General features: G+C 36.4%; 1 protein-coding gene across 2 annotated transcripts in view; it reads right to left on the minus strand.

Moving 5' to 3' along the window:
- Positions 1-14,245, minus strand: part of LOC139121554 (glycine receptor subunit alphaZ1-like) — a 74,190-nt gene extending 59,945 nt beyond the window's left edge. The window contains exon 1 of one of the 2 annotated variants that reach the window (XR_011549316.1): positions 13,984-14,214. Coding sequence is in view for 1 of the 2 variants with exons in the window: in XM_070686556.1 (XP_070542657.1) it covers positions 13,984-14,060 (77 nt within the window). In the remaining variant the exon portion in view is untranslated. Of the gene's footprint in view, positions 1-13,983 lie in introns of both variants that reach the window. The other variant, XM_070686556.1, reaches the window with a different exon arrangement.
- Positions 14,246-15,265: the final 1,020 nt, after the last annotated feature.

The following is a 15,265-nucleotide window of genomic DNA, read 5'->3' on the forward strand; positions in this document are numbered from 1 at the left end:
ATGATTCACTGAAGAAAAGGCAAACTTCATATTTGATGTTTAACGTCTGTCGTGTGTCGGCCGTGTGGATCGCAAAGAAGTTGCATGCCGGGAGATCTTGATATCGATAGAATAGGGAAAACGCATTCACAATTTAAAACAAGTGACTTGAAAAAAAAATTGATATAATGTCAGCTTTGAGACCGACATGCAACATTTGACATTGAAAGTCCACTCATTGACTTGTTTCTTCGTTTTTTTTATTTTATCGGAGTGGGTATGTGACGTAAAGAGACGAATACTATAGGTGGAAATGAAATTAAAGCATAAATACGTTTAAAGTCGCCAGCTCTGTCTCTTTGCTTAAAATTTATGGCCAGTAACTAACATCAGATAAACGATAAACTTATTTCTGTCCACGAATGATGACCTTAGAGTAACTTAATTCATGCTACTGTTTCAAAGCCCCATGACCATATATCCTGGTACCAGCTAAAACGCTAATGGCATATCTTACATGTATCGTACTGACGTATGGGCGTCTTTGTAGGACGGCAAGTTAAATAGGTCTGTATCAATGAATATCACATCGAAAAGTTTGACCTCAATTAACTTTAATGCGAATCATACCCTAGCCACAGATACATATATTTACAAAGCATTACGCTTTAATTGGCACATCAATCTGTGGAATTAATAAATCGTACATTTCACTGTGTGGATCGTGCGACCGCATGACACAACTCAACATTATTCGAAATTTACGATTCCGATCGTTTCTTTATGGCTTGTTTAATGATATGAACATTTATTCTGCATTTGTCTGACGCAACAGTGAATGACATGGAAAGGAAACGCAAATATTTCACATGCCACATTGTCTTTCACATTTTCCTTCTGTTGTGATGCAGTAAATTAGTGTCTTAAAAGTAATATATTTCTCGCATCAACTCGCTACAATCTTTTTGCAAGACCATAATTTGCAGTTATATATATATATATATATATATATATATATATATATATATATATATATATATATATATATATATATATATATATATATCTGTGTGTGTGTATGTATATATATATATATATATATATATATATATATATATATATATATATATATTATATATATATATATATATATATATATATGAGCAGAATTCAACGAAAGTATTGTGACTTTTTAGGTTTCAAATAATTTACCGGTATGGGAAGAGGAAAAACTTAAAAAAGAATTGTTTTATATTATTCATATTGGCAGTGTAAATACCATCATCTAATGAAATGGTCAAATCCCTCAGATATTTCCAATGTACTTGAGTTTGTATGTAACTCCGTTAAACGTTAGTTTTAAACATTAATGTAGAATTGAAATCCTATCTGTAACATTTCCTCAGTCAAACCAATCCTCTTAGGATGCATTAGATCATTGTAAATAATTCTTAAGGTGTGACGAATATGACATTTTATGTTGACATGGAAACTTGTTTTGTGAAAAACATTTTTGTTGCCCTCCCGACGTACACGTGATCTTATCATACAGTAAAAGACAAAAAAATACGAACGCCATTTTTCCAAACATGCAATATATTGCATAAAACGTTCATAATTTGTAGTCTTACAATAATAATGCGACTAACTCATAGGTATCTGGCGAAAATTTTATCTTTGCATCTGTGCCAATGTAACAACTAAGCATTCCAATTTTACATCAGCGACAAATCGACAAAAATATTTTCGTAAACTCAACTTTGTAATCAATTAAGGTTACAAATTATTCCATTTTTTAAATGTTGGCATTGTTCTCATTTCATCAATAAATCATCTTAAATGCTTTGTATTTTCAGCGAAATTAAAAATTTAAGTCCTCTAATCACTCAAGCCTTTCAAATGAATTATAAGAATGATCAACTAATATTCACTGACACCGATGAAATATACCTGTAACAAGGCAAAGCTGAATGTTTGGATTATCAGTATCGGAGAGGGAAGACGGCAAAGACACACCGACTAGTTACAACTACGGTATGTTGCTTTGATGCACAGATTAATGGTGATTTTACGACTTATCCGGACACCAACTTGCTAATTACCCAGCATCTTTGCTGATGATATTGAGACTTTGATCAGTAATTACCAAAGCACTTTGGTAATTCACCTCAAACTTGATACTTGATCTGGCTGCAGTAACTCCATGGGTGGCAAAGTGTAAACACAGACGCCGACATCTCAGTGCATACAGTGATAGCATAAACCAATTTGAGACATGAGTTTGCACTCAAAGTATTCAACAGTGTACCCATACAAAAATTGCTGAACAAAGTGATGAAAATGGCACAGGACTAATACAACTTGCAATGCAGTAAACCTGCCCACTGCACCAAAATATTTCTGTAACTTCAATGCTTCAATGGACATCATATCTGATTGAACAGTCTTACTTCAATACTTTTCCACTCAATTTGTGCTGATTTAGGCACAATTATTGAACACCACTCAAACTTTCAATCACTTTCCTAAATCAACTTATACCTGCAGAAATGGTAAAGGAAGCTAGAATACATGTAAGATTTTCAATCTCTGTATCTCCATGAACTGGCATTCCTCGATCACATTTATGCTGATAGACAACCATTGCCAAAAGGCAGCAAAACTCCGCAACGATTTCGAGCTAAACTGACACAGTATTTCATATCCCTGCATCAAATAAAATTGAAAACACAATCCCATCAGTGACATTTGGTAAAATTTTCCCATGAATCATATCTTAAAATTAAAAAAAAGTGAAACAAAGACGTCTTGCACTTTGCCGATCAACAGCACAGTGTGAACTGTGAAGTGGCATCTGCATTGCCTGCACATAAAAGCAACTCAGCGTACCTCAGTATCAAATGGTCTGCATCTTATGAAAACAACAACTGGCAGTGAAAGTTGTAATAGTCACCGGTAAAAACTCTTCACAGATGAAAGTATAATTGTTTCAAACGAATGAAACTGCAGGTTTTAGAGAAGGAAAACCAATGGGGGATGCGCGGAGTGGGACTATTCTATTTAGGTGACATATTATAAATAAACTGGATATAAACGTAGGATTTTCCTCACAATGCTGTAATAGGAATTCCAATGTCCCCTTGTTTTACATTTTGTAACATAAGTAATAGTTTTGCTGCTCTGAAAAGTAATTAAACAAACTCTAACGACCCATTATACTCTTCTAACCTCTCCGTAGTTGAGTTTTACATGTAACACGGATGAACAGCACACATGTACATATGTTTGTTTTACTGAGGAATGCTGTTCAGTGGAATGCCAATACCTGGTAACAAATTAGTTTATGGCACTAGTATGATACTTATCAGTGACTTTGTATACACATTGTGTACCCCATGGAGCACTCATGCAGCCAGATCAAGTATCAAGTTTGAGGTGAATTACCAAAGTGCTTTGGTAATTACCGATCAAAGTCTCAATATCATCAGCGAAGTTGCTGGGTAATTAGCAAGTTTGGTGTCCGGATAAGTCGTAAAAGCACAGATTAATGGTGATTTGCCAACACCTGATACTTTATAAATATCGAATGAGACGTGCCGCCCTCACACTTATACAGTCAACTTGCAAGACACGATAGTCGCTGAGATTTTTTCGATCTAATGTCAGTCGTAGCTGAGATGAGAAAACGGGATGAAAAGAATACTTTATATGCAGTTCAAATATTGGAAAATATTCCTGGCAACTTTGTTGCCAATATGTTGGCTGACTTGAAGAAAACGTTACACACCCACGTTGAGGTTTAGTTTGCATGATTGACAGTAAAACGAGTTTTTGACTTTCTGTTTCACTCTTGACTCTGGTTCGTGTCAAACAAACTTTGCCCGTCGAGTTTTCAATCTACTTGATCCATCATCAATGCCATTGTTCTGGCGTTCTTTGCGTACTGGGGCTTGAGAAAGATGTAAGCTTACATGTGGGCCGAAAGTGCTCAACATTATGAAGTGTTGGAAAAATCCCGCCGTTATAACATGTACGATCATACATACTATGGAGTGAACCGTCATTCAATTATCACATCAAAAGTTACAACCAAACGGAAATCAAACAAGGGAATGCAGGAGAGAGAGAGAGCAACAAGGAAAAAGGATTCTGAATTAGAATCCGAATATGGGGCAAAAATTGAGGAAGTGGTTTCTTGTTGGTCATTATGTTTTATCCCATTTGATATTCCACTGAGCTCGATGTGTGTGTCAGCCATGGTAATCAATTTTAGAAAGAAATTATCTCTGATCGTCAAGTCGTAAAATACTTCTCATTAGGTCACAATTTCGACAGAAGGTTGGTTACGAGGATATATCTATATATCTATATCTTTATCTATATCTATATATATATATATATATATATATATATATATATATATATATATATTAATGAGGGCAAGAGTCTGAATTACTCTCTCTCTCTCTCTCTCTCTCTCTCTCTCTCTCTCTCTCTCACAAGTATCACTACAGCGGTAATATGACACTAACGTATCAGGTTGGCTGTTGAATATTTCAACTCTGCATTTGGACAACACACGCCAGCAAGTGTCTGAATTTTTCAACTCTGCATTCGGACAACACACGCCAGTAAGTGTCTAAATATTTCAACTCTGCATTTGGACAACACACGCCAGCAAGTGTCTGAATATTGTAACTCTGCATTCGGACAACACACGCCAGCAAGTGTCTGAATATTTCAACTCTGCATTCGGACAACACACGCCAGCAAGTGTCTGAATGACGTCAATAATCATTATACGTTATTGCATTTATCCTGCATATGGTAGGAGTTGCAGATTTTGAATCATTCAACGTGGTACTTATACAGGAATTTTAAAAAGAAATAGTGACAAGTGATACGCTATCACCGTTTTGGGTGTGGCTGTACTTTCTCAGTTTATAGCTATCGCCGTGGATCCTCTCTGCCCAATTTTCTTTGCCTAGTACCACCACTATCCAGTAGTTCAAGATGGCCTTATAATATCAGTTTCTCTATTTGTTTCTTGCACAAGGTAGATTAATTATTTACCTGATTATTGGATCAGTTGTGATATCATCCGTATTTTTCCTCACGCCTATAAGCATACAATCTCACACTCAAATTCATCCTTCATCAGCTTACATCTATCAGAAGCAGGTCTATCAATTCATACAGCTGCTGAGGTATTTACTTTGCAAGGCTGAGCAGTGTTGCTTTAAATCATTTTAAGTTCATCTTTGGTCATTACTGTTTGAAGATCATCAATTGTCAATTGCATGAAATGATCTTGTCTTTGTGCATGGTAGTGTTTATCAAATAATTTACAGTACGAAACATGGTATAATAGTTATATTGCAGTTTTTGAGATTGAGATTACGTCAAGTTGGCTGTCGCTGAAATAAGGGATAGATTGGCAGTGTTTCTACAGGTAGGGGATACGCAATCTTGTTCCTTTCAACACCTCCGTGATGGTATTTTTCGGCTTTTTAGAAACGATGCGAAACGAGGCTCAGCGTTCAACGGGGCGTGGAGACCTACAACGTGGGTATGCGACATTACACTACAGTTTGCAAGGAACGCGTACAGGCAGCCGCGAAAAAGACATCAGGTTGAATATTTAAGTTCAATGATCCGAAAAAGTTATTGTGACAATCCCAATAAACTGCCATGGAAACTCACTTGCAAGAGGGTCAATATGAGCATTTCATAGCAATTAGAAAGTGTAATTGAAACTGGCGATTGAAATTATAGGAACCTGTCATACAAAACTAATGGTGTTTCAAGCAATCAAAATTGAGTGTGTCGTCTACCAGAAAACACATTATGATCTTAATTTGAGCAATGCTAATTATTTTGTACCATATATGCTGATGACTATAAGATCAAATTACTGACTCCTTCAAGAGGCTTTGGAATAAATCAAACCATCAATCAAACTTCGGTCTAAACAGTGACCGTCAAGCGATTAATTAGGGAATGCCTGCTAGTATGAGGGTATATCTCTACTGTGCCGAAAGCGAAGGAATTTTCTTTATTCAAGACTTTTTTTGCTGTTAATTTTCACTATATATTATGAACGAATTTTGATTCACTCAAATTTAATCCTGCCGGGCCCTTTAAATGCTCTAATTTTCCCGCCAAAATTTTAGTGCAAGATTTTACCAATTTTTAAAATTTTCTGTAATTCTTTAGATAATTTTGGACCAAACGGATATCACATTTCATTGGCTTTTTTATCAAAATTATTTGAAAAATCTGAAAATAATTGATTGGGGTATATTCTATAAAGGTGACAAAAATTGATTTTGGCGCTCAAAGGGTGAAAGAAATTTTGATGTTATCAAAGGATTTAAATTGTAAACGCCACAGATGGTGCATGTCATGTCATGTCATATTTTTGATTGTTGAGCCAAAGTATACACTGTTATTACTGCAACGTCGAAAGTGCCATATCTGAAAAATAGATTCAAACCATTCTAATGTTGCATATTATTTTAGCAGCAGCTTAGAAGCGCAAATCGTAGGTAACATCGTAAATGGCGCTATAGATTCCTCAGAGCGACAAATTAGTGGCCTAGTCACAGGATGCTTGGCCAAAACTTTTAATTTAAATGATGGGAAATGCCATATTTGTCGGCAAGAAGAAACGCTGGAACACATCTTATTTGAGTGTAAATATGTAAAAGAAATCCGGCAGAAATGTATTCCCTTTTTTGTCAGAAAACACAACCTTGATAACAGTACTAATATCAAAAGATAAGCAATTGCAGGAATTGATAAGCTTAATAATGCAACATCAGACATTATATACTGTATCACTTCCCTTGTAAAATACAGACTTTGAAATATTCGAAATTCTGTTACTCTTGATGGGATTCAAGTTTCCCTTCAATCCTATGTTATGCAATTAAAATGTTATCTCCCCTCATGGATGAATACATTATATCTCACTTATAAGATGATGAACAAAGCTGGGGATTTTATCACAAAGTTTTTAAGACTTGTAAGACTTGAAGGAGAAGGATGTGTCCTGAATGTATTTATATGATGATCTTTTTCATTCAAGTTGCTTTGTAATTGCCTTCAAACGCTTGACACATTCACGGTTATGTCGATTTGTTTTATTTACCACTTTGTTGGAATAAATTTATCTTTTAAAAAATTAGTGCCCTCATTATCAGTTTCATTGAGATAGAGCGAACTTTGTACCGCCAAGGGTTCATTGAACTGCAACAAAATAATTTTCAATTTTTGTATTCAATTGACATGTATGTAATAACACATATTGCGCATAAACGTTTAAATTAATGTCTATAACGTGTCGTGCAATAGGTTACAAAAACAACATATGGCCACGATTCAAGCTGTGTTAACTCTCTTTCTTAGGGAGTTGTCATTATTTACGGCCGGGGTGTCGGAGGAACTTCATCGGACACTCCGAAATTTCGAGTAACACCCCCTGCCAACCATGATGAATTTGAGTAACACCCCCTCTCTAACACAGAAATTTTGACTGACCCCCTTCCAACTTAGAACAGTTAAAGATCAATACATGTATTTGTAAAATTTACAAAAATGAAGCAATAGCTAAGACCTTCAAATCCTGATGTACCCTGCTAGATTTTATAGGTTATCTCATAACGATTGAAAAAGGTGAAACCAATAGAATGAAATTCAAAGTCACAACAAAATACAGATGTAAAAGCTCATGCTATAACCAGTATCCAACCATATAGTATTGTTTAATTTAGATGGGTATCATGACAGGGTTTTCACTAGGATAGCTGACTGGGCAGAATTTGAAAGTACAGAGGGAGAACACGCGAGAGACTGAGGGGGAAAGTGTCAGAGGGGAGTGTCCACATGTATCTTGCATATAATGTTTTTTAGAAATTGATGTGTGCAATGGTGCAGTCTGGTACAATGAGTTAAACTGTTAGAACACCCCAAGGAGGAGAGGGCGAGAAGGGTCCCCCTTCTCGCGTCGAAAATTTTGAGAAATTGATGTTTGTAATTGTGCAATCTGAGAAGTGTTTCAACTAATTTTGCATTCAGTAGAACTGTTTGAAAATGACATTGAACACTAATATTTTTATTACATTTTTTGCATGATCAGTGTTTGAGTCACAATATTCAACAACCGAACAATGACAATACATTTTGTTAAAAAAATTCTCAGTTTACCAGAGATTGAAGACCAAAGAATATGCAGGAATGGAAAACCTGCAACCCTCTTGTGTCATTTGCAAAATCTTACATTTCTGTAAACGATATTAGAGGACCATCAATCAGAGTCAGCATTTTTAATCCATTCATTATTTGTTTGTAACCTCACCAGTCGTGCAATTTTTCCAGGTGCCGGCTTGTATGGTATGTTAAATGTCAAAAAGGTTATTGAACTGAAGTCAATGACAATATACGTTTCTGTGATAATAAAGGATGAATTCTCAACATATCAATTTTGTCCTAGATCTTGTGAAAATTTTGAGAAATTGATGTGAGAAATGGTGCAGTCTGGTGCAATCTCGGACTTTTTTCAATTTGTGGTTTTTACTAGTAAAACTGTTAGAACACCCCAAAGGGGAGAGCACGAGAGGGGGTGTCGCACATTTAAATTGTGCAATGGTGCAATCTGAGAGGTGTTTTAATTTATTTCGCACCAAAAATTGAGTAACACCTTTCTTTCTCTCAACATTTTGAGCAATCCCCTTGCAGCTTTCAATTTTTGAGTGACCCCCCCTCCTTTTCCTCCGACCCCTAGGCCGTAAATCATGACGGCTCCCTTATTCATTTTCGTGTGAGCTGTGACTATCCAGTTTATCTCCACTCTGCATTCACTGCGATCGTCCTCAAATATTTACTGTTCTCGACTAGAGGAGACTTTAATTAAGCAGAATTTGATAATTCTGTGCATTGGTTCGACAAACTTCAAACCAATCGTGTTTATTCTTGCTCAGTTTCCCGGATGTTGCTATCAGTACTGTTCGTTATCGTCACAAAGTCACCAATCACTGCTTAACACTTGTTGCCTGTCTTTATCATTGGCATTAACAGGCCATCTCACAAAGGATACTTATTTCGTCTGTTTACTATTTATTGTCCCATATTATAGTGTCGCATATCAAAAGATGGAATTAAACACTTTATCCCAGTAAAATTTGTTTAAAGTGTTAACTGCTGAAACATCCTGTTCAGACAAGACCAAACCCTGGTAAACCGCCTCGACAGGCGGATCAAACCGGGTTGAGGGTAACCAAACCTTCGGTGAGTTAGCGCTTGTCTCATTCAGACTGGAGTCGACAGATTGTGTGGAAGAACCACCATGCTTATTGGCAAGGTCATTTCAGTACTATGCTGTGGAGCGCAAAGTGCACGACGAGAGGACCTCCTGGCTGCATCTGTCTCCGTTCATCTTGACAGGCCCAGATGGTTTAAGAGGGAGTGAGGTCAACGACGTGCACCCCTCCACCCACTTTAAACAAAGTCCCCGCGCAAGTCACTAGTATATGGTCGGTGACATTCTTCAGAAGTGCTCGGTTGATCTGACGTGACATCGAACAATGCGTCGCTACACTAATTAGTTTAGATTTTTTCGAGGGATAGTGAAATGAAAATAACAGTATTGAATCAATTTGCATAAAACCAACGCCGTTGAAATTGAAATGGACTTACCCTCATTAAATTAATGGATATAGATTTTGATGTTTGTAAATATTTCCTATCATGGTTAACTCAACCACCTGTAGGATCAACCACAGTATGTAGAGGGACTGTGGATCAACATATGTTTTATGGAAAAGACAGTTAACTCAACCACCTGTAGGATCAACATAATTATGTTCAATGGAAAAGACGAAGTTACGAGCCGTTATTACGTCCACTTTGGCTCAATCAAATTTTGCGAAATTTTCACACTGTGTTCTTCAAATACTGTACAATATAAAAACAAGTTTGTTTGGCAATAGAGTTCTTCTATTTTGAATTAGAGTCATTTTCAATTTTGCTTGCCATGATTTTAATCACTTTTTTGAATGTCAGTCTTTTCATCCCTGCCATTTAAGAATAGATAATGCAAAAAAATTGTCGTTTTCAATGAGGTATTAAATTTCAGAAAGTACTGTTTAGTTTTTGACTTAAATCATGTTTTATCATTAATAGCGAAAACCAAGGTTTTCTACCCAAATATGTACCTTTGGTAACATAATAAAGATTAAATTCTGTGATTTTTGAACAATAGACAGTATGAGGGGGTTTTCATGTGATCTTTGATAAGAAATATTGCTTTAAAAATTGTGTTGGTTAGGTGCAACGCCACCTTAAATAGTGCAAATGTTTCGGTGAAATTTACAGTGGTATACTCAATGTAATCTGAGGGGCATTGCCTAAACCATTTTTTGTTGCACACTGATCCTTTGAAAACGCCATTCACCAAGGCTGTATAGACGTTAGTAATTCGTAGACTAATGTAAAATATTTTTTGGGTCAGCAAGGTGCGTCCGCAAACCCTGGTCTTCCTTTGTTTTTCTCTCAAAAGATGATTAATATGTGGTATGATCTGTAGACGCGAGGTCTGTCAGTAATTAAAATCGCTCGCACGGCATTGTTGCCATAGAGATATCGGCAGACGACCCAGAACCATTCGTTACATTGTAGTTTTTAGCACTGTGACATTTATGTTCTGTTTATGATGTCAGATCATTGTTCCGAATTTTGGCAAATTTCTCTGATATGTTTCGCAAGTTAATATATTAAAATGCTGATGCTTTAAACCTAAAATTGACCCTTAAAAGAGAAAATAAGTTTAACATGCAATATCCGTTTTAAAGCTCTCTGCTTTCAAATACTTTGAAGTTTCTGTTCAAAATGTTCCATTTAACATATATTACATATTCTCATGGCTTAACTGAGTGATTAAATCAGAAAAAATAAGCCTCATAAAATACGTTAGCACCGTGTTGTGAAACATTTTTCTCTGCCTAAATACTAATAAATTTTCAATCGGAAATCACCCATTCTCTCAGTGGTGCGTAGATCGCCCCTTTTTTGTTGAGATGCCTAAAATTTCGTCTTTAACGCCCTTATGAAAATCCGATATCAAGATGTTCCCTCTGACGTTTATTTGAGGAGCGCAGAGAATCATTGCAACCTAATCTATTTTCAGTTTCAGTACGTACCAGCACATCCACTGAAGCGGGCCCTGCGTTCACGTGAATATGTGAGAACATGGCGAGACGTTATAGGAACAAATAAAAACAAAAACAATACGACGAGGTAACATGCGTTGCTGATAAATTATCAAAATTGTAAAAAAAAATTGAAAAAAATTGTGACATATATGCAAACAACTGCATCAACAAGAACAGGGTCCATAATAAATTCATAGAGGTATGGCATTTGAAAATATCATATTTATTCATCGATTTATTAAACAGCTTTCATTCGTATCACTTAAAATTCTGTTGTATTCCAGACATCACATGGAAGCCATGGCTGAGGGATGATTTACATAATCAAACAAATATTCCCAGCAGGGGTGTTGTCAACCATGGCGAAATGTGCCCTTAACGAACTAGATCATTTGCAATGTGCATTGGGATCAATTTTTTTAAACCAGCGCATCAATGTATTTACGTGTCACATTTAGGTCTTTTTCTCTGTAAAACTCTTGCTTGTCTTGTGTTCATCAAGGTTTACATTGTGTTTCACACTTCCACAGTTTCATAGATGCGGCTATGATTAAAAAACCTGCCTGCACACGTCGACCGACACGCACAGAACACACGAAAATACACTGTGTGTTTCCCTTTGTGAGATTGACCTGCAGCCATTACATGTCCCATCAACTTAAACAGAGTATTTCTCATCAACTAAAACAGAGGTATGGAAATCGAATGTAAACATACCATCGAATTACGGGTATGACCGAAGATCTCTAGGTAATTGCATACGGTGTGACGATGACTATAACGTTGGAATGCACTAGACGCAAAGAGAGATACCAATATAGCAGAGCTAAACTGAACATCACATTGGTGCAAGTGGGCCTTAGGGTTTAATAAAATTCATGTGCCTGAGTGGAAATATATCTTAAAAAATAGTATTTTAACATCTTTTATCGATTGGTAGGTATTTTTTCGGCTTAAAAGCAGGAACCAAAAGTCTCCATAAAAGACGCCTGTGTAATACATGGAACCAGGCAACGAGTGGAGTTCTACTCGATATTTCGACAACACATTGAACATATAATATTTCGACGTGCTGTCTTTGTCTAAAAATTATCTTCAACAACGCGAACACAAATTCTTGCAGGATCTGGTAATTATTTTTGCTGTAATTTGGCAGCTGCTATACCCGTTATCGTTGATAGAATAGATTATTTCTATTAATAGTTGCAGAGGTCGAATGATAGGGCAAAGATAATGATACGCCGCGATTAAATCATACTGTAAGACCGTACAATATTAAGGTATAACGCCTTGCTATATTATCCCTCAATGTTCATTACAATGGCTTTTTTCCCTACACTGTGCAAACGCTTCGAGACCAGCAGGTTACCACCATATGGACAACTGAAACTAATCTTTTTTAGAAATTTTGCTTTTGTGCAAAAAACGTGGTGATGTTAACATTGCGAAAACTTGTAAAAAATGAGGTATTTTCTTAATCCATCTTCGCTTGATTTTATGCATTGTTTCTTTCTTTCATCATATGTGAACATTGGATTTTAAGTTGTCATTTTGTAACAAGAGAGCTTACTTTGTCAGAAAAAGCGATGCCTTTGTCAGCGTTTCGACAGATCAGATTGTAACTACTGTTCACCTTGTAACATGATTGATGCTGTCTGTGAATGGTCTGCAGTAAATGTTCCGTCGTTTAGTCTACACTACTGAAAGGAAAGACTGAGTCTTTTCGTTACCTTATTCCTTTTTGGGTAGAATTTAATAATAATATGTTTCTGATTACCGCTCACTTTAAAATGAACCCTAACCCTGCTTTGTACCTCTTCAAGGCTGGATTTCATGTGTCTTCCTCGGGGAATATCTCCTACTCAAACTGATTTCAGATACAAGGGGCCTGCAGGAAGTCGTAATGCATGAAGTAACCGTAAACGAGCGTGGTTGAGATATATACGAGAGATATATGCTGAACCATACCAAAAACAAAAAATAATTTGAATTGTCTCAAGCGTAGCAATTTTTGTATTTTCTTAGTTTCTCCTGGCACTAGTTTTCACTCCATATTTGAAAGAGACAAAGCCGCTGATATTTGATTAAATGTGAGAAACAAGTTTGTATCAATACAGAGCTGTACAGACACTGACAGAAAAGTTGACAAGTAAGCTTACACTCTTACACTCACTAACATATTGCAGTAATGAAAGCAACGACACGATAAAGCTACTTGAAACATATGCTAATGAGCTTTCACAACTACTGACCTGATTGGACTACGGCCCAGGTGTTATCGCAATGTTATTTTCATATATATATATATATATATATATATATATATATATATATATATATATATATATATATATATATATATATATATATATATATACATATATTGTCTGTGTGTTTACATATACATTTATACGTATACATACACACACACACATATATATATATATGTGGCAGCGAGGCAATTATGAGTCTGAATTATGTCTCTGTCTGTCTGTCTGTCTGTCTACCTCTCCCTCCTCCCCCACACCCTCTCTCTCTCTCTCCTCTCTCTCTCTCTCTCTTCTCTCTCTCTCTCTCTCTCTCTCTCTCTCTCTCTCTCTGGGTGTACGTAGTTGTTTGAGGCGCGCGGTTATCACATTCTATCACACACACACACACATACGTACATACATACTTCTCTCGGCTCATAATTTCGAGAACATTCATTCTTTGACCTCACACTTTTGGAAGGAGAGCGCTGGTGATGTAGTATAAATGTTCCATTTAAATGTTAAAAGAATACCTTGCTACCCACCTTTCATTAGCAACGGTCTGTTGAAGGAGAATAGCTAATAGAATGATGAGCCCGGGCACACGCCATTTGAAATACATGTTGGATATAACGTCATACAGGTATACAGTACGATCGATGGCCTTTGCGTCACCGGATAGGGATTCAGTGCTGTGTTTTTACCTCGTCGGCATCAAGGAGAACTCGTTGTACAGAACAACATGCAATACCCTTTACAGCTAATCAACCTCTTTTACTGACATCCCCTTAGGTTATACGCTTCAGTGCTGCGAGTTTAGGATAGTCCATTAATTGTGAAAGGTAGTTTAGCTATGATGCGATGTGCAGAATCCCCGTCAGCGATATTGATGTTCTTCATCTGGCATTTGCTTCAAACAAGTGTACGGATTTATATTCGACGTTTCCGATTTGGTCTTTGTCATATAATTTTGTTAAGTTCTGAAGAATTTTCTCGACTGTGTCCTAGTTTTTCTTGTCTTTTAATGCTTTTTGTTTACTTTACAAGATCGATAATATGGACATGAAGAGAGAAAAATAAATACCCCACTATTTTTTATTAAGCCACCAAATGGTGCCATGTTGGTGTTCATGGAGTTTTGAGAAAACTGTCTTTTCACAACGTTCGAGAGAAGCAGCCCAACTATGACTACTATGGGGATCGATGAAACAATGCGATATTATGGGCGAAATATGAAGCGTTTAACGATCATCCATTTTCACACTTATTAATTTGCATACAGACATGACAGGTGCTGCTTCTCTGACTGTAAATAATTTATTCAGTTTTATCTTTTATGTCACAATTTCAACCAAAATAACTTACAATCTGCAAATAACAAAATTTCACCCATGCAGAAAGCTTCATAAATGTTGTATTTGTGTTTAATGTTATGTTAAATCTTCTATGTGTATTCTTAATCTGTCCGAAGCTTTCATATTTCAGCCAGTGTCAACTGTAGTCGAACTGTGCAAATCCCTTTCTCGGTAAAGCGTTGATCGGAAAGGTAGTATATTCACGTCATGGTTTCTGCCATGATCAGTCAGCTGAAGCAGATCGGCAAAAGTCTGATTGTGAATTGGTGTTAGAAGAAACGTATACCGGCTTCAGGAAAGCTATCGTGTTTTGTACCGTTTCTCGATGGTTTTGGCATGAACTTGTAAAGTGCGTACACAGTTTTCAATACGCAAACAACTTAATTTGCAAAGCTTTTGTATTATCAATTCCAACTGTCAGGCTAGCTCGTACTGTTTACAGAAACCTTGGATCACAATTCCTGATATCATT

The sequence above is a fragment of the Ptychodera flava genome, chromosome 21 (assembly GCF_041260155.1).
Source record: "Ptychodera flava strain L36383 chromosome 21, AS_Pfla_20210202, whole genome shotgun sequence".
NCBI lineage: Eukaryota > Metazoa > Hemichordata > Enteropneusta > Ptychoderidae > Ptychodera > Ptychodera flava.